This window comes from Equus caballus, chromosome X (genome assembly GCF_041296265.1).
Source record: "Equus caballus isolate H_3958 breed thoroughbred chromosome X, TB-T2T, whole genome shotgun sequence".
In the NCBI taxonomy this organism is placed as follows: domain Eukaryota; kingdom Metazoa; phylum Chordata; class Mammalia; order Perissodactyla; family Equidae; genus Equus; species Equus caballus.
Window position 1 is genome coordinate 8,475,344 of NC_091715.1, and position 20,635 is coordinate 8,495,978.

The 20,635-nt window shown below is 39.3% G+C and overlaps 1 protein-coding gene across 4 annotated transcripts in view; it reads left to right on the top strand.

Moving 5' to 3' along the window:
• Window positions 1–20,635, top strand: part of FRMPD4 (FERM and PDZ domain containing 4) — a 798,322-nt gene that overhangs the window by 70,195 nt on the left and 707,492 nt on the right. For all 4 annotated transcript variants that reach the window (XM_070257124.1, XM_070257121.1, XM_070257123.1 and 1 more), the window contains exon 3: window positions 8,769–8,892. In XM_070257124.1, coding sequence (XP_070113225.1) covers window positions 8,769–8,892 — 124 coding nt within the window. The remainder of the gene's footprint in view (window positions 1–8,768; window positions 8,893–20,635) is intronic.

Consider the following 20,635-nt stretch of genomic DNA (forward strand, 5'->3'; position numbering starts at 1 on the left):
ACCCAAAATTTGGGAGGGAATCAGAGCAAGAATTCTGTCCACCTCTAAGGTTTGTGTGAGACCCCTCTGGAGGAATACCAGAGTGATAGAGTGGAAAGGTGAGGCAAGGGCTGGCACTGTCTGGAGAAGCTCCATCCTCCCCTAGGCAAATTTCTTTATATGAAATCTAACCATAGACTGTGGAAGGCGGGGCACCTTGATGACGTGAGGATGGGGAACAGAAAAAAGACAGAGACATGTCTCTGGGGCAGGGCGACCTCTGCATAGAAGAGGCCTGATTCCTAATTCACATCCTACTTTGCCTCCTTGACTCAAGCAGGAGGCCAAGTTTTCAGCTTATGGTGACAGGGGCCCTTCTGAGTCTGCATAATGCCCAGATAACTCTGGTTCTTGCCCAATACCCCACTCCTAACCAAACTCAAAGTGCTGCTTCTCCCTTGGGTGTGAAAATGTGAAAATTCTTTGCAAAGCATCCATCACTGTTTGATGGATGACCTGACAACAATAGAAACAGTATCTTGGACCTGCCAATAGGTAACTCTTTGCCTTTGGATAAGAAACTCTCTCTGAGACATAATGTCCTGATCTGTGAAATAAGGGAGTTGGATGAGATATCTTTGAGGTCTTTCCAAATTCTTACTTGCCATGATTTTTGGACTTACACTTGACTCCCAAATTAAGTCAGTTTATAGGGGCTCATGATGCAGAGAAATCACTGTAGCAGATGCTGTCACAGCAGTGCCTGTTCATATTTCCTCGGCACTCACCATTTCTGCTGGCTTTGCTGCAAGCACCTATCACTCTCTGCCAGAGGCTTTCCTCTGGCTGCTGAGACATGCTTGGCTGGAAATGCCAAAGACTTAAAATCCCCAGGAGTGATCCTCAACTGATGCCAAATGTGAATTGAAGGAAGATTTCGCAGCATTCTTGTCCCTTGGAGGAGACGTCTCTGAAGTGGGTTCTCACTTATCCACAGCAGTAACTTTTTGGTTAATGTACACCGTATTGGCTTCCTTCCCTTCCCTTTTTTGTGTCACTTCCCAAATAAACCACTTGCACTCATATTCTTATCTCAGGGTCTGCTTCTGGGGGAATTCAACCTAAGACCAGCCCCAAACAAATTCTGCTGTGATTCGCCTAGTATTTTCCCTGACTAGGGTTACCAGATTTAGCAAATAAAAATGTAAGGTTCCAAGTTATATCTGAATTTCAAATAATATCAAATAATTATTTAATATAAGTACGTCCCATCCCAAATATTGTGTGGAATATACTTATACTAAAAATTTATTGTTTATTTGAAATTCAGATGTAATGGGAGTCCTGAGTTTTTTTTTTTCCAAAGATTGGCACCTGAGTTAATAACTGTTGCCAATCTTCTTTTTTTCCCTGCTTTTTCTCCCCAAATCCCCCAAGTACATAGTTGTATATTTTAGTTGTGGGTCCTTCTAGTTGTGGCATGTGGGACGCCACCTCAGCGTGGCCTGGCGAGCAGTGCCATGTCCATGCCAGGATCCAAACCAGTGAAACCCTGGGCCACTGAAGCAGAGCGCAGGAACCCAACCACTGGGCCACAGGGCTGGCTGGGAGTCCTGTATTTTATCTGTCATCTTTAATCCCAACTCTCTTTGGGAGCATTGGTCATTGCAACTAGACCAAATTCCAGAGCTGAGGGATAGGGGTGGTGTGATTGGGACTGGTTTAGAAGATGTAGAGTGTGGAGGGAGTGAGGCAGACCTAAATAGCAATGCCCAGGGATAAAGCCAGGTCAGGAACCAAATAGTAAATGGGTGTGGGTTGGTGGATAAGGAATTATTAATTCAAAGGGCTTGGACAGGGAGGCAAAGACTGGATACAACAAAAGTGCAACCACCAGTCTCAAACATTGTGGGGAGGGAGATGCTGAATTCACTGAACTTGCACAGACATTATTCATTTCTCTAGCCCTACTGCCTAGCACAATGCCTGGGTCACTCTTGGTGCTCAGTAAACATTGAATGAATGGTAGGGAAGGAAGATTGATGGAAATATGAAATTCTACCTTTGTGAGTTTTACGGAAAATGGTACCCACGGGAAAATGCACAGGGCCTTTTTGAGCAATGACTTGCATGTGATTATAGATGCATGGGAAATATGAATTGCTATGTGAATTCTAAGTAATGAGCTTTTCTAATCCTTTTCTCATTTTTCATTGCAGGTAAAATTCAACTTAAATCTTTCATGGCTAGACAGGTTTTTTAAGTGCCACTTGTATGTTCAAAGCTAATTTACTTAATAGCCAACTTATCTGAACCTTGAACACTATTACTGGAGCATTTAAATTGAGAGAAAGAGTTTGGGAGGAAAAGTCCCCATTCCATTTCAAAAGACTGTAATCAATTTATGTTTTTAATGACATTTCCTTTTCTTTCTGCAGGAAGGGTAAAATCTCATTCTGTGTTTATTATTTCTTGCTATGAGTTCAAAGTTGAAAAAGATTGGTCTTATTCTCAGCAAGCCATGTGGTATTTTCCTTACTCTTTTACAGAGAAAACAAAGGAAAATAGAAAAATAAATGACAGCATGTAGATAACAGAAAAGTAGTGCCAACATTTCCTCAATTTTCATTAAAGTCAGCTTTTATTGTTAGTAGAGAAAAACATTTTTACAAAACACCAAGCAGGCTGCTCTCCAAGGAGTGATTTTAACTTAAAATAGTTCATTCTGCAGCTGATGTGTTTTTTTGGAGTTAACATGTTCATTCTGTTAACACTGTGTCAGCCATTTGAGAAGGGCAGAAATCTGTATATGGAGAAGTACTAAAAATGAACCTAGGAATTCAAAATAATATATATTTTGATGTAAATTTAAAGATGTACTTGTTCTGAGCATTCTCTCAAAAATAAAAGTTTCCCCGAATGCCGCAGAGTCACTGATACTACCTTGAGGCTTATTGTACCAACTCTGTGTGGTACTATCATGGAAATTTGTAAAAAAATAAATAAAAGGAAGTCCTGTTTCTGGGAGTGGCAGGGCTAGTTATTTAGATTAATTCTCTGGATAAAATATTTTTTAAGAAGCTTAAAATTACTGAAGAGCTGACAAAAGTACAAAAGTGAAGGAAAATGTTAAATAACTGTTGGCGAGGATATACAGAATTGGAACCCTTGTGCTCTGCTGGTGGGAATGAAAAATGGAGTAGCACTGCGGAAAATAGTTCGGCAGTTCCTCAAAAAGTTAAACATAGAAATACCATATGATCCAGCAATTCCACTCCTAGGTATATATTTGAAAGAATTGAAAGCAAGGACTCAAACAGTTGCTTGTACACCAATGTTCACAGCAGCATTAGTCACAATATCCAAAAGGCGGAAACAACCCAAGTGTCCATCAGCAGATGGATGGATAAACAAAATGTGGTATATCCATACAATGGGATACTATTCATCTGTAAAAAGGAATGAAATTCTCATACATCTTACAACATGGCTGAACTTTGAAAACATTGTGTTAAGTGAAATAAGCCAAACAGAAAAGAACGAATTATGTATGATTTCACTTATATGAGTACCTAGAATAGGCAAATTCATGGAGACAGAAAGTAGGATAGAGGTTTCCAGGGGCTGAGGGATAGGGTGATTGGGAGTTATTGTTTAATGGGTACGGAGTTTCTTTTTGGAATGATGAAAAAGTTCTGGAAATGGACAGTGGTGATGGTGGCACAACAACATTGTGAATGCACTTCATGCCACTGAATTGTATACTTAAAAATGGTTAAAATGGTAAATTTTGTTATGTATATTTTACCACAATAAAAAAAAGAAAAAAAAATGAAGGAAAAAATGAGAAACCTGACAGGAAAATGAGCACGGAAGCTGCTTTTGGCCCGAGGGAATGTACCATTTCTCAGAAAATTAGGACCTTTTCTTTACAGCCTCCGCAGCAAGAGAGACAGAAATGAAAGCCCAGTGTCTTTTTGTTGGCTTTTTAACATTCATCTTCATTAATTTTATCCTGAATGTGTCCATGAGGTTTTCTGAATCAGAGACAGACTATCATTAGTGTTATTTACATAATAATCACTGCCTTGGCCCCCTTGCCCCAGACTTTACCCTTGGGGCATCACAAAGAAAGCCAGATGGGAAAATCTCTTGTGTGAGGGCCCAGATAATCCGTAGATGAGGAATGGAGAAAAATGGATTTTCTCTGCCTGTATACAGGAGAAAGAGACAGCTGCCTCCCCATCTTCTCTCAAAAAGAGGGAATAAAACTTGTGCTCCTTGGAGATGGGATGAAAGGATCCTGGCTTCTTACTCTAACCTTTTGGAATGTAATTAAATCTTTTTAAAGACTAGATAAGCCTGAATGTCTCTGACTCTCCATGGCCCTGAGCCTCATTTTCTTGTGAAATATAAACACATACCTCCAGAGTTAGATAAATCTCTCTGGAGTTCTCTCAGTATCTATACAGCTATACACTCTATACAGCATAGAGACAGTATCTATACAGTTCTTCCCAGAGGTTGCTCTCAGCTCAGGATCCCAAGTTTTCAGCAAAATTTATTCAGAAATCCTCAACTCTGCAGAAATACAGAAATATTTTCTCTATATCACACACTGTTGAAGACTACACTTTTAGAATTTTGATCTGTATATGTTCAGTTTATCAACTCTTTGTACTACTTAAGGATGCTTTCCCCATGAGATCAGGAACGAGGCAAGGATTTCCATTCTTACCACTTCTGTTCAACATTGTACTGGAGGTTCTAACCAGTACGCTAAGGCAAGGGATGGGGCGTGGGAGGAGAGAGATTGGAAAGAGAGGAAGTAAAACTTATTTCATTTGCAGATTACATGATCATCTATGTAGAAAATCCTAAAGTATCTATCAAAAGCCTACTAGAATGATAAGTGAGTTTAGCAAAACTGAACACAAGTACGTGCAATGTAAGGCAGAGTGTGATAGCTGCTTTTACAGAGGTACCATGTCCTTTAGAAGTACTGAGGTGGGGAGATTAATTCTCTTGGAGAAAATGGAAGGCATCATAGGAGGTAGGCTGTGAACCAGGTGTTCGAAGAAGGATTGATTTGGGCCAGGAAGAAGGGAATTTGTGTTCTAATGGGAAGGAAGAGAAAAAAACCCAAATGTTTGGTGGTAGAAAATCATGGGGGAGCTCATTGCATTTTTTAATACACAGTCATCTCTCGGTATCCGCAAGAGATTGGTTCCAGGACACCCACAAATACCAAATCCATGGATGCTCAAGTCTGTTATGTAAAATGGCATAGTGTCCTATGCACATCCTCCCATATAGTTTAAATCATTTCTAGATTACTTATAATACCTAATACAAGGTAAATGCTATGTAAATAGTTGTTGTAGTATATTGTTTGGGGAATAATGATAAGAAAAAAGTCCATACATGTTCAGTACGGAAGCAACCATCATAGGCCTTTCCATCTGTGGTTGGTAGAATCTGCGGATGTAGAACCCGCAAATATGGAGGGCTGACTGTAATTGGCACTGGAAGTATGAGAGAAAGCAGAAGGAAAGGAGGGCCACAAAGGAAGGTTAGAAAGAGGTGGCAGAGGCCTCAAAAATCAGACCCCAAATTAAGTACTTTATCTGAACAACTTAATACTCAATACCTTCCGTAGAGGGGAATAAAATTATTTTCTCAACTATAAAAATAGTAGTCTTCTTTTTCTATTGGCTGGTCAAGAAAGATGATTATGTTCATAAGTAATTTTAAAGTCGCTCAATTAAACTGTACCTTTAGTTTTGTAAACTAGGCAAAACAATCCAGTTTTATGTGAAAATATAAAATGAAAACATGAAATGAAATCTTTCAAATCTGCCGCTCTTAGTTATCATCTCTCTATATAGTCCTAGACTATAAACTCTTGGAGGGTAGCAACCTGCGATCTAAGTCTTTCATATGCGCCATTGTGCAGGCCATTTTGTAGGTGTTTAATAAATCCTTGGTATCCAGCTATGATGTAAAAATGCAGTAATCCCATTGGTAGTTCTTGACATTATTAAGAAATGAGTGTATCTAAGTTAAAAGGAAAGAAAAGAAAAATCTACAGCATAGAGCCAAGGAATAAATGTGAGAAATAGGCTAGAAATAAAGAGATTTTATTTCTTGAAGACCCTGCCTCTGGGACCCAGCACTCAAGTGGAAGGTCCTTCCCCCATCCAGGCCACATTGAGCACCCTGGGCATTTCCCAAGCAGACAGCTCCCTCCTAGAATCCAGTCCATAGAAGGGATATAGTTTACTCCTCTCAGAACACCATTCTGCTTTATTAAAAACGCTTTTTCTCCTTACCCCAGAGGAAATGGGGCAGAGCCCCTCTCATTCCCTGCCCACTCAATACCCTTTCCCATAGGAACCTCGAAGCACAAACCTTAGCCCTTCAAAGACTGACCCCGCCACAGTAATTTCCAAAACAAGTCTTGCAGTAACAGACAGCCATGCTGACACAATTTACCACGTGAGGAATTCGCCTTCTTTTGATCACATCCGCTCGTACTCAAAAAGGAAATTCTGAGGCTTGGAAGGCTATTCCTTCTCCCAAGACAATTTCCCCTCTGCATGGTTTCTCCCTTAGGCACGCCATTCTTCGTAATGAAAAGATGTCCACTATCACCTGTGAACTTGCTGAATTGCGCTTTTGCTTTTGAAACCATCTGCCTAATTTTCTCAGTGTGGAATTTAAATAGACTGCTGTTATTGTATTTAATTGAATAATTTTTCACTAATTTAAGGCTCATAAGGAAACTTCCCAACTGGAGTTGTTTACACGACTAGGCAGGCAATCTATATCCCCATTATCTCTGCCTTGATTTGTTTTGCTGTCAAAGATCAGCTCAGAATAGTTTGCCAGAACAAACTCTACTTGCAATGGGGTGACAGAAACCAAGGTAAAATAAAAAAGATGTAACTAAGGAGAAATTAGCATATTCTGAACAGCAGGTTTCGGAGACTTGGAAACTATAGTAGTGTATTAATTAGGATTCTCCAGAGAAACAGAGCCAATAGAATATATATACACACATACACACATACATACAGAGATATATGTATGTATAAGTATAGAGAGAGAACAAGATTTCTTATAAAGAGTTGGCACACATTATTAATGGAGGTTGAGAAGTCCCATAATCTGCCTTCTGCAAGCTGGAGACCCAGGAGAGCCAGTGGTGTAGTTCCAGTCCTGAGAACCAGGAGAGCCAATGGGATAAGTCCCGGTCTGAGTGCAGAAGACACATGTCCCAGCTTGAAAATAGGCAGAGAGAGGGAATTCTCCCTTACACCACCTTTTGTTCTCTTCAGACTTCCAATGGATTGGGTGAGACCCACCCAAATTGGAGAGGGCAATTTGCTTTATTCAGTCTGCTGATTCAAATGTTGGTCTCATCCAGAAGCACCCTCACAGACACACCCAGAATAATGGTTAACTAAATATCTGGGCACCCCGTGGCCCAGTCAAGTTGTCACATAAAATTAACCATCACAGGTAATGAGCAGTTTGGCACATGTTATTGGAGAGTTGGTATTCCCCACTTTAAATGTCTCCACTTTTACAAATGGAATTGACCATTTGCGTATGAGTCCTATGGTTCACCCAAAGCCTTGACTACTTACCTACCACCTGTCTTTGGCATAAGCCTACCTCAGATGTAAATGACATTCCTCCTTTTTTGAAAAATTTCACTAAAGAAATGGATCTAGAGCGGTCATTTCAACCAAGTGTGATTCTGCCTCCCAGGAGAGATTTGGCAATGTCTGGAGAGATTTTTGGTGGTCAGAACTGGGGAGATGCTACTGGCATCTAGTGGGTAGAGGCCAGGGATGCTGTTCAACATCCCCCAGTGTACAGCCCAACGACGAAGAAATATCCAGCCCAAAATGTCAATAATGCTGAAGTTGAGGAATCCTGGTCTAGAGAAAAGGAGACATTCCATACCACTCAACACAGTGTGCCCCAAATGTCCCCTGTCTATGGCATAGGAAGCCAATGCTTTCTAAAAGCTTTCTGGATCAGCATTTTCCCACTGAGTTTAAATTACCGGGTAGGATCTAGCATTAAAACTGGCAACTTTGGAATAGCTTTAAGGGAGATGTGTTAAAACTCTAATTTAGATGAAACACAAGAAAGCCATGAGAGAAGTTAGCAGCACTCTGAAATCTAGGAGAGCTGTGAGAATCGCGTGCAGGTGGCTTTATTCCAGCTCACAGCACCAAATATCCCATAGTGAGTTCTCAGATGGGGAGGAGCAAATATTCATTTTTGTCAGAGGCAAATGCTGAAACTGCAGTAATGGCCTCTTCAGGCCTTCAGAAGGTGCCACTTCATTCCCGGTGTAATATCACTTCGATTCTAACTGTACTGGGTTGTCCTAATTCATAGGGGTCAGTGACGGAACATCAGAAATCTTGTTTCTTGACTTGTCAATTTATATGCTCCGTGACAAACCTGATTGCTGTTTTCTTAAATGAGTAACCTATGCATCTTTGCTTATGGTCAGGAAAAAAGTCCCTGTTAATAATTTACGAAAGACAGAGCTACTCCTCTTTTGCATCCTCAAATCTCTCAAAGCACGTGATTGTCTAAGCATATCTGGTTTCCAAGTAGCTGAGTGATGAAATATGATTGGCCCCTTAGCATCGATTCCTCCTCTCCTTCCTCTCTCACTCTTCTTGTCTGGCAGTTGTTTGTTATGTTGCAATCATTCTTATTATAAAAGAATAAAGAACAGAGTTCTTTCTTTCCATCCTTAGGAAAAGGTGGGCTGTTTTGGCTTCCTACCATGGATGAGGATCTTGAAGGAGAAACTTGGCAGAGCTTCTCTATTCCCTGGGGCTTCAGCAAGGCGGTAGAGGATGAAGAAGAGCATATATGCCAGTGAGTAACAGTCATTAAGTAAAAATAGCAGGGGTCTTCTCACTGCTTTCTGAGATTAGCTCATGTTTTTGGGTAGGATCAATCTGGACAAGGGTTGAAAGCCATGTCTCAGAATTATATAAGAATGATGCCTTTGCTAGGAAAGTGATGAGATCCTTCTGAGTTTTGTCCAGGTAATTCTAATATTTAAAAAGAATATTGGATGTGAGGCAAGAATATCCTGTAAAAGAAAAGTACAAAACCATACGCTACTTTGGTTGTTTATTTCCTTAAGACTAAATGTCCAGAGGTACTTTTGGGAAAAGAGAAAGTGATTCTAGCTGCTTGTCCTTATACATGGTATTAAAATAGGCTATCATTCACAGGAAACTTTTGACTGCACTTTTTGCAAGGGGAATTGGACTGTGCTGTGTCTATTTTCTTTGAAAAATGGTCTCTTCTCAGTGACAAATGTATCTTTCAGGATGAAAAGTTTTGATTTTTAAATAGAAAATGCTATGTTGGCTATGCAAGTTGGTTTGTGTTTAATTGCTTCTTTACGTTCAATGGTCTTGATAAATAAGTTTTTCTCCTTTGAGAAAAACCATAATTTTATAGAAAGCTCAGATTATTGCTGAGTGGCTTATGGTTTATATAAATATGTAATTCTTTCTTGTGGTTGTCTAAATTTCAAATATGAGAAATCTGTCAGTAATGCCTACATTTTGGTATGCTGATTGGGAAGTTTTCAGTCCTTCTGCTATTTAATGCTTTCTCATTAATCACTGACACTGTGTATTATAAGCCACTTACGAGTTTATTTAAATGCTATTCTTTCAGTGGATTCTGATTATTGAATGTTTAGGCATTGCAATAAGAGCATTATGTGGAGGCCCAAGTATAAAGGAGCTGCCACAGGTTAAGAGAAGCTCTTCAAATGGATAAAACTCATTACTCTTCACTTTGACTACTTGGGACTTTGAGCCAAATATTTTTTAGAGTTGCCATAATTTTTAATAACAGTAATCACTTGGTAGCACTATTTGTTTGAAAAGTTTTGAGAGTTTGCATGAGTGCAAATGAAACCTCTTTCTGTTATGTAGTTCACTGTAAGGAAAATTTAGGAGTTAATGTTGTCATTCTATGAAACCAAAACACACAGAACAGTCTGACATTTTGGAACTAGCAGCTATGATCTCCCAAAACTACTGTTTGCTTGTGACGTAACTTCACTGGATAACTTTTCTTTTTAGTGCACACATTTTCCTCTTGATTTCATACTTGAAGGATGAAATGATTGAATATTAGGGCTAAGGAAAGTGACCGCTGAAGACATACGATCCTGGGATTTGTGTCTCTTGCTTGCCTAGTCAATAACATGAGAAGAAATAGATTCAACTTCAAGCTCATTGAAGCATATTGTTTATGGGTTTAGGAGAAAGTAGGTAATAAAAGACATAAGAAATATTTTAAATCAAAATACTAAAGGCAAACCACTGAATTCCAGTTCAATAGTTTGTTGGTCATAGTTTTAACTTCATAGATCCAGTGAAAAGTTTAGTGTGTCTTGTTTGACTTGTATTAGTGCTAGATATGTCTCTAAAGATTGAAGTTCTATCTTATCCCTGGATGTGCTTTGTCATTATATGATTTAGGTTAGTATATTAATTTTATTCTTTATATATAAAATACTATTTTATTTTTATGACTCAACATAAAAAGTAACCATTATTGTAACTTCAGCTCATGTCTCCAGTGGAGGATGCTCTCAAGTATAGAACTCTGCAAATATGGTTCAAGATTCATTGGATGGGGATAATTTTCACAGAGCAACAAGTGATGCTGGTCCAGTTTGCTCAGCTGAGTCCCGCTCCTGCTGCTGGCTTCACAGCAACAAGATCTAAATTCCTTAGCCTGTCTTCCATTCAGGCAGTGCAGGCTCCCCAGACTGGGGGTCCTGCATCCCCCATACATATGCCTCATTGCTTATCTGAAGGAGCCATCATAAGACTGATGTGAAGAGGAGAATGGTTCCCTTTCCTGAAGTTTTATAACTCTTTGAAATTAAGGTGACTTGAGATTGTTTTGGTTATTTTTGTTTTTGATTGAAGAGCAACTGGTTCCTTTGCCCGACAGAGCAGCCACATGGAATGGTTAAAACTATGGTTTCCTGACCCAGCCTGACCTGGGTGTGCACCCTAGTGCCTTCACTAACTGGCTGTATGACTTTGGGCAAGTTTGTTAGCTTCGTTATACCTCAGTACCCACATCTGTAAAATGAGGATAATACCCACCTCATGGGGTTTCAGGGGCTAAGTGAGTTACTATGGGAACGGCTCCTAGCTCATCCAATTATCTAATTACTGATGGTGATTCTTGTTGTTAGTACTAGTAGCAGTGATACTAGAGCCTTTCAAAAGCAATTTCGTTTGCAAGCCTTCAAGTTCAGTTTGAGTGAATATATATTATGTTGCTATATCAATCTTCTAGTAGGAAGAATGATTCATGTAGGACTTGAGAGAAGTGAGTACAGGAAGGTAGGAGGGAGTTTAATACTTCTATGCAGTTTCTTTGATTTTTAAACACAAAGCTTGGTAGAAAGTATAATGAAAACATTAGTGAATTTTAAAACACGAATTAAAAAACAGGATTATTTTATTTCAGTTCAACAAATATTTATTGAGAACCTACCAATGTGCTAAGTGCTGGGGTACAAAGAGAAAAGTCAAGGCTACAATGAGATACTACACCACACCTACTAGAATGGTGAGAATGAAAGATGCTGGCAACGCCAACTGCCAGCAACTGGAACTTTCATACATTGCCAGTACCATGTACCAGCAAAATGGTATAGTTGCTTTGGAGACCATTTGGTAGTTTCTCATAAAGCTAAATATACATCTGCCATAAAACCCATATAATCCCATTCCTGGGTATTTACCCTAGAGAAATGAAAACTTGTGTTCACAGAAAAAGCCTTCACAAATGTTTATAGCAGCTGTATTCAAAATTGCCCCAAACTGGAAACAACCCAAATATCCTTTAATGGATGAATGGATAAACAAACTATGTTAAATCCTGACAATGAAATACTCCTCAGCAATAAAAAGGAACAAATTATTGATACACACAATTTGGATGAATGTCAAAGGCATTATACTGTGTGCAAGAAGCCGATTTTAAAAGGTTACGTGCTGTATGATTCCATTTATATGCCATTCTCAAAAAGACAAAGCTATAGTGACAGAGAACAGGTCAATGGGTGCCAGGGGTTGGGGTCGGGGGAGGGTGTGATAGCTCCTCATGTGATGGAACTATTCTGTATCCTGATTGCAATCATACTTACAGGGATCTATACATGTGATAGCATTTCTAAAACAATTCTAGAACAGTTTCTCACAATTCTAAAGTTGGCATTAAAAAAGTCAATTTTATTGTGTGATAATCTAAAACATGGAAAATAAGAATACAAGGTTCTTGCCCTTGGAGAGTTCACAGGTGCAATGAGGGACAAACACAAACACAAGTAATTATAATACACTGGGGTGAATATAGTGATTGTGACATGCTGAATGTAGTGACTGTGACATACTGGTATGCTATGACTGGGTTACAAGTGTACCCAGATGTTGTTGCACAAAGACTGTGGTGGCCTGAGACCCAGGCCACTTGCTTATGGCCATGCATAGCCTTGTCCATTTACCCTCAACCATTTTCTGTGTATACCATGGTGTGGAAGAGCTTGGGAAGTCCTGGCTTTGGATATTATGAAAGCGCAGAGGAAGGACACTTCGCCTGGTTGCCTGGGAGGTGGGGGTACCCGGAAAAGCATCCTAGGGGGTAACACCTGCAGTGGGGATTAAAGGAGAAGGATGAGATAGCTAGACAAAAGAGGGCTTCTCCAGGGGAGTGAGAGGCCGTTCCAAACAAGCCACCCCTCACTTAAGAAAGGCACCAGGAGAGAAAGAGTGAAGTGGGAGTTGGGAGCTCTAGGGTATTCCAGATTATAGGAATACGAAGTATGAGACACAGCTGGAGAAGCGAGACTGTGAATAGATTTATAGATAGTCTTGTACAATAAAGAAACATTTTGTTTTGATAGTAGATTTCGAGCAAATTTAGAGGCAGATGGGGATTAGGCAGCGGAGAGGGCGATTTGATAAAAGAGAGGAGACTGGAGAGATGAGATAATGGGAAAAGAAATAGGGTTCGATCTTAACTGTCACATGTTGGAGAACACTCTTGTAACGTGTAGCATCAATGGAAAACTCTCTCTCCTGATCTATTCATTTATTCATCATCAATTTATTCAACAAATCTTTATTGAATACCCACCTGCATGCTAAGCACTATTTTAGGTCTTGGGCATCCAACAGTGAACAAAACAAAGTCTGAGCTCTTAAGGAGCTGATATTTTAGGGGCTAAATGAGCTCAGCTTTGGACAATTTTGAAGTATGAAGGGTCTCTGAGGTAATAACACCTAGTAGATGGGAGCTGCAAAGAGCGGTCTGGACTGAAAATACAAATTGTGAGTCACTGGCACAAAGAAATTAGAGCCCTAGAAATTGGTTGAATAATCTATTTTTTTATACCTCTATAAAAACTAGGGGAAAAATCTAGTTTTTTCACCAAAATTCTCAATGATTTGCCATCAAGATTAGTCCTTCTGTGAGAAAAGGAGAGATGTATCTCGCTTATGCCATAATCTCAAGGGTGCTCATCCACCCATATTCCTTTTTTGTGACATCCTGATAAACCGTTCTCTAATCTTTTTGGAAGAGACGGTCTTAAAATTAACAAATTTCTCTGACATGCAGAGCATTATACTAAGCTTTGTGAGGGGGTGGGACAGGAAAGAAAGGATAGACATGGTCTCTATTGTAAAAACACTTAGAATCTACAAGGAGAGATAGTCTGTGTACTCTTTGTAAATGTTCCTGGTGCTTGAGAACAGCCATAAGCAAACAAGCAGAAATTCCAGGTTGCTAAGGGGACTGAATCTTCCAGTATGTACACACAAGCAGTGTTGTAAAGCAATCATAAGGACTCTTTCAAAAGGAGTAGGTGCTGAAGCCAATTATCAATGACCTGAATCTGCAGCAGCTTAGGATGACATAGGCCAAGTTCTTGGGCTTGACTTTGGATAATGTAGATGGGCACATGTGTTTTGAAGAGATTATTATTATTATTATTATTATTATTATTATTATTTGGTGATGAAGATTGGCCCTAAGCTAACATCTGTTGTCAGTCTTCCTCTTTTTGCTTGAGGAAGATTGTTCCTGAGTTAAACATCTGTGCCAGTCTTCCTCTGTTTTGTATATGGGATGCCACCACAGTGTGGCTTGACAGCGTGCGTAGGTCCACGCTTGGGATCTGTACCCACAAGCCCCAGGCCACCAAAGTGGAGCACGTGAACTTAAACACTATGCCACCAGGCCAGCCCCGGAAGAGATTATTTTAATGAAACAATTTTGACCCAGCTGTGTTGTTAGAGCTATTGTGACTCAGGTACCTATTGATGCCACCATGTTGACATGGCCCCAAAACCAAATCATTAAAATTCCAGCTGTTCTGATAACCAGGAAATAAACAAATGGTCGTCCTTTCTCCCTCCTAGGGCCTCGTCTCCCCTGTGGTGGCCTTAGGACAAGGTGGGAGTCGGAAGTGGGGAGTTGAAGGGGGAGGTTCAGACATCATCTGGCAGGCAAACTACCCATGACAGGGAGTCATGTGCTAACCATTGTCCTTGGCTCATAAAGGACTTTTCGTTATTCTAAGCTGAGTGACTGCTCATTCTTGGAACTCTCCTGGACATCTTGAATGGTCTACATCTCATGTTAATTCATTTCACCCTGGAAATTTCAATGGCTCTCCTTATTTATATTCAACAAAGAATTATACTTATTCAACTAAAAATTTAACTTATTTCATTTTCCATTTGATAATTCAGGGCATAGACACCTCTGGTATTTTGATGGCTTCTTGAGTACGTTCACTTTTATTGATCAGTTTTATTTGTTACTTCGATTCACTGAAATAACACTGTGCCAGGGCTGGCTTAGCGGTTAAGTTCAGCATGCTGTACTTCAGTGGCCAGGCTTCAGTTCCTGGGTGTGGACCTACACTGCTCTGTTAGTGGCCATGCTGTTCTGGCAGCCCACATACTAAAAGATAGAGGAAGATTTGCAGGGATGTTAACTCAGGAAGAATCTTCCTCAGCAAAAAAAAAAGAAAAAACAAAACAAACACTGTACTAAAAGCATGTTGCTATAGCTTGTTAGAAAAATCTATATATAAGTTGTTTTTGAACACTTCACTACAAGCATTTCAGAGTGTGTATCCTTTCCATTCACCGAAATAACACTGGCGTTATGTTGGGCACTAAGGGGAAAGAGGAGGAGGTATTTATGTGTCCTTATTCTCAGCTCCATACTGCACAGAAGGTCTTCAAATTTCTAACAGATCTTCTAATATATATATTCATTTACCAACATTCATGTTATAAATTTCCTTTGAATCAGTGGTCTTAAGAGATAGTCGAGACACTCTTACATATTTAGTTCTAACAGACTTTAAAAGAGCTTTATTGCCTTTTTATTATAAAATTAATGCATACTTGTAAAAATTCAAAAAAGACTGAAATGAATAAAGTAGAAAGTGAAATTCACATAATTGAGGAAGGGTTAAGTATAGAATAAGGGTTAGGGAAGTCTGTCACATGCATGACTTGGTAATGATACACCAATTTCATATTTTGGAGAGGACCTTTTGACAAGGGACCTGACTCAGGATTGCTGAGTTGTAGTGTTCCTTGCATCCAAAGGGCCCATCAAAATGGCTGCATCAAAACCATTGTGTCATTCCACTTTTGTGTACGTATCTAAAAGAATTGAAAGCAAGAGCTTGAAGAGATATCTATACACTCATGTTTTTAGCAAAATTATTCACAATAGCCAAGAGGTGGAAGCAACCCAGTTTTCCATTGACAGATGAATGGATAAGCAAATGTGTTCTATCCATACAATGGAATATTATTCAGCCTTTAAAATGAAGGAAAATCTAATTCATGTTATGACATGGATGGATCTTTAGGATATCATGCTAAGTGCAATAAGCCAGACACAAAAAGACAAATACTGTGTGATTCCACTTATATGAGGTACCTAGAATAGTCAAATTCATAGAAACAGAAAGTAGAATGGTAGTTGCCAAGGAGTGGGGGCTGAGGGAAATGGAGAGTTGTTGTTTAATGGATATAGAGTTTCAATTTTGCAAAATGAAAAGAGTTCTGGAGATTGATTGCACATCAATGTGAATAGACTTAACACGACTAAACTGTACACTAAAAAAATGGTTGAGGTGGTAAATTTTATGTTATTGTATTTTATCACAATTTAAAGAAATTTTTTTTTTGAGGAAGACTGGCCCTGAGCTAACATCCGTGCCCATCTTCCTGTACTTTCTATGTGGGATGCCTGCCACAGCATGGCTTACCAAGCGGTGCCATGTCCGCACCAGGGATCCGAACTGGCGAACCCTGGGCCCCCGAAGCAGAACATGCAAATTTAACCAGTGCACCACCAGGCCGGCCCCCTAAAGAAATTTTTTTAATGTTTCGAAAAAGGCTGTATGCCAACACAGCCTGCTTGAGTGTACACTTCACCTATGAAATTAAAACTCTTCTAGTGCCATGCAGATCTGAGATGTTACTATTGTCAGGTTCTTTGTCTTCCAGTGTCTCTAAGGCAGGGGCTGTAACAGTAGACCCAGGGGATCCATGAACTCCTCCATGCTTAATGCAAATTCTTACCTATTCAAACATTTGTCTGGGTAAGAGAGCCCATCACTTTCTTCAGTTTCTCGAAGAAGTGTATGTCTCCCTCCCCTCAAAAAAAGGCTTAGAAGTGCTGCCCAATAAGTTGCTCTATTCAATAAAGTTTATTAAATTAACTTTGCACAAAAGCTATTATTTCACAGCTTTGTGTTGAATATATACTCAAAGAAAAATCTTATTAAGGCTCATTTAAGCGATTGATTATTCCCTCTATGCTTTCAGTGGCTGGGCTGAATTTGTGGCCAAATACTTGTAAAACCAAGGTGCCCCTGTGAGATGCCCAGCTTAGAGAGTGCTTTATTCCGCAGGGATGCAGACGCTCTTGACGGATCGTATTTGTTATTTCTCAGCACTTCCCACACAAATCAAGGTGTATCCAGTAGTCATGCTTCAAACCCCACCAAATTGTCCTCCCCATTCATGATTTTCCTCTGATATGCACCCCTATTTTCTGAAGATTTTTAAGATGACAGGGAGTCTTTTACTGTCTCAATGAAGTGGATTTCTAGAAGGAAACATGTTGGAATTACAGAGAGAAGATTGACTTAGACAAACCATTTTTTTTCTGATAACAAAGCACAGACAAACTCAGTACTTTGAAAAGCAAATAGAGATGTCAGAAGGTCTTTCCCCAGGCAATTCAACGTGCGCTTGAAGGACCCTTCTCGGACAAGGACTGTGCTTTGCCCTTTCAAAGCCAACTCGCAGGTAAAGATGGTTATCCTGTATTACAGATAATTGCTGACGGGATTGAACACAATCCTCCCAGGGGAGTGTAGCTAATGGGTTGGAAGTTCTGTGTCTTTAATATATTTGCCAGGGGAATACCATCTTCCCTTCCCAATACAGAACTCACACCCCTAAAGCAGGGAATATGCACACACATTCACACAGAAGCCAGCTCCAGTAATCACATCTTTTATTTTTTGTTCTTTCTTTCTTTCTTTTGCTTATTCTGTTTCTCTATTTTTTAATAGTATTTTTGCTGTTATCTGATAACCATATCTCAATACCAACTCTCCTTTCTGACTCAGGATTTTTGTGCTAATTGTTCCCTTTCTCTGGAATGTTCTATCACTCATTTCTCTGCTCAAATATCTCCTCCTCGGAGAGACTTTTCCTGAATACTTTACCTAAAAATTGTTCCTGCTCACTCCTCTCCTCCTCTTGATGCAGTTTGAATTTTCTTCAGAGTACTTGCAGTCACCTAGCATTCTTATATGTTTAGTAGGTTGTTTATTGTCTGTTTTTCCCCACCAAAGTGCAGGTACTCAACAAATATCTCTTTACTCTGATTTTAAGTTACTGTAACTTTTTCAATACTGGCCTTTTAACTTCATCGTTAAATGGATAAGTGAAGGAATGTTCAAAGGAAGATTTAACTACAAGAGGTTGTCCAAAAAAGCCCTATACTTTCTTACTTTCTCTATCATTGACATTTGTTCATTTAACAACTCTATTTGACATTTAATGACTCTGTCAAGTGCTAGCTATGTACCTGGCTCTGGTCTATATGTTAGTGGGAGGGTAGCATTATACCGTTACTAAGCCAGTATTTTATCTCTTTGTGAATACTCGAACACTCTACTAGGATGTGGGGTTGGAACTTTCCTCTAAACTGGGTACTATTCTGAAGTCTCACGTTACTAGTATATCAGGATTGTATTCTTTCCCCTTGGGTTTCCATGGTGAAAGAAGTAGAAAAATGATATCATTGATAAATGGAGTTTTGAAAAGGTGCCTACAAGATTAATTTCCTTTTCTAAAAGAATGAATTGGTTTATTTTCCAGTACAGTTAAAACATGATTTATAAGTGCATAATTTCCTTACAGAAAATGCTCGTAAAGAATGTGATAAAAATAAGTATAATTTTATTTTTCGTACGTCTTATTCTTAAACACTGAACTCATTTTATTGGAAATTTTTAATTCTGAGGTTTCACATTACCAATAGCAAGCACTTGAAATAGAAAATGTTTTCCAAAATGAAGCACATTATAACTGGGATGTGGATGAGAGGGCTAAAGATGATCAATACATGCATTAAATCCTGTATATTTATTTCCCAATTCTATTTTGTGTACACTTTTCCCCTTCAAAGTTCTATGTCGTCATCTTTTGGCTTTCACACTAAACCTTCACAATTTTTACCTGCGTTACATCTCTGAAATTCTACTATTTCTATTTATGTAGCATATGCTCTATAATATTCTTGAATCCTCTCAATTTACTAATTCGGTGAAATTATGTGTACGATGTGCCATAGCAAATAATAATTTTAAAGGTCTATTTAAAGTTGTTGTTCCCTGTATAAAGGACTTTGAGAACTTTCTAGAATGTATTTGTCAATAGGTCTGACTTTTTAATTTTTGTATAGCAAATTTTAACACCATTACTCAATTGTTACACACTTCTTTTTCCTCCTTCATTTATCCAGGTTTAAGTTACACGTTTTCAAGTGAACTGTTCTCTGATAACTCCAGAATACACTGACTGAACTCCTTCTAGGTGACCATAGAATTTTATTGTTGATGTTAAAATATTTTGATTCTCAAATATATGTTCAGTGCACTATCATTAATTAATGCATGCTTTCTAATTGTTTTCTTTGTAACATACAGGCATACCTTGTTTTATTGCACCTCGCTTTATTGTGCTTCACAGATATTTGCATTTTTTATGAGACCTCCAACCAGGAAAAAGATTATGACTTGCTGAAGTCTCAGATGATGGTTAGCATCTTTTAGCAATAAACTATTTTCTTTTAATTAAGGTCTATGCATTGTTTTTAGACATAATGCTATTGCACACTTAATAGACTACCATATAGTAAAAACATAACTTTTACATGCATTGGGAAACCAAAGAATTCATGTGACTTGCTTTATTGCGATATTTGCTTTATTGTGGTGGTCTGAAACCAGACCCACAATATCTTTGAGCTCTGCCTGTACTAGTATTTCCAAATATATTGCAAGTTTCTTGGAATTATGTCTCCAACTTTTCTCACAGTAGCGCTCAATACTTATTAAATTGAATTGAATACAGAAGAGAGATCCTCATTAAGAACTCTCTAAGTGTAAAGGTCAGCTCTTGGCGTATATTCTGCCCTCCGGTTGGTAGGCATGTTTCTTTATGGTTCTTCAAGCATTCTGGCCTTGGGAATTCCTATTATTTTTGTTATCTCCTATGTGAGTAGAACATGTGTATCAGCTATTAATTGCTATGTAACAAGCCACCCCAAATCATAAGGGCTTAAAACAACAGAGATTTGTTATTTCTCATAATTCTGTGGATGGGGCTCAGCACAGTGGTTCATCTGCTGCATGAGATCTCAGCCGGGGTCACTTGTGTAGCTGCATAAAGCTAGGAGGTCACCTGGTGCTGGAATGTGTGGGACGGCTGTGCTCACGTGTCTGGCCCCTCGGCTGCTGTGCCTAGAGCTAGGCCTCCTTCTCATTCGGCAGTCTAGCCCGAGCCTCTTTACACGGCAGCTGGGTCCTAAGAAGGCAAAAAGGAAAGCTGCTAGGCTTCCTCAGGCCTAGACCTGGAAGTCACACAGCTTTACTTCTGCCACATTCTCCTGGTCCAAACAAGTCTCAGTACAAGGCAGATTCAGGAGAAGGTCTCCACCTCTCAACAGGAGGAACAGCAAAGTCATTGCAGAAGAGCAGGTGGGATGGGAGGGACTGTTGGCAGCCATTTTTGCAGATAATCTATCACAATGTGATAGCATGAAAGGAATGTGAAATTATCTAGATAAACTTAAAATTTTACATCTGAGAAAGCCGAAGCCTAAAGAAGTGAGATGGCTTGCCCAAGGTACCACGGCTGTTTTCCCAGACCCTCGCTACACAAAGTGTGGTCCCTGGACCAGCGACATCAACATCACTGGGAATTCATCAGAAATGCAGACTCTCAGGCCC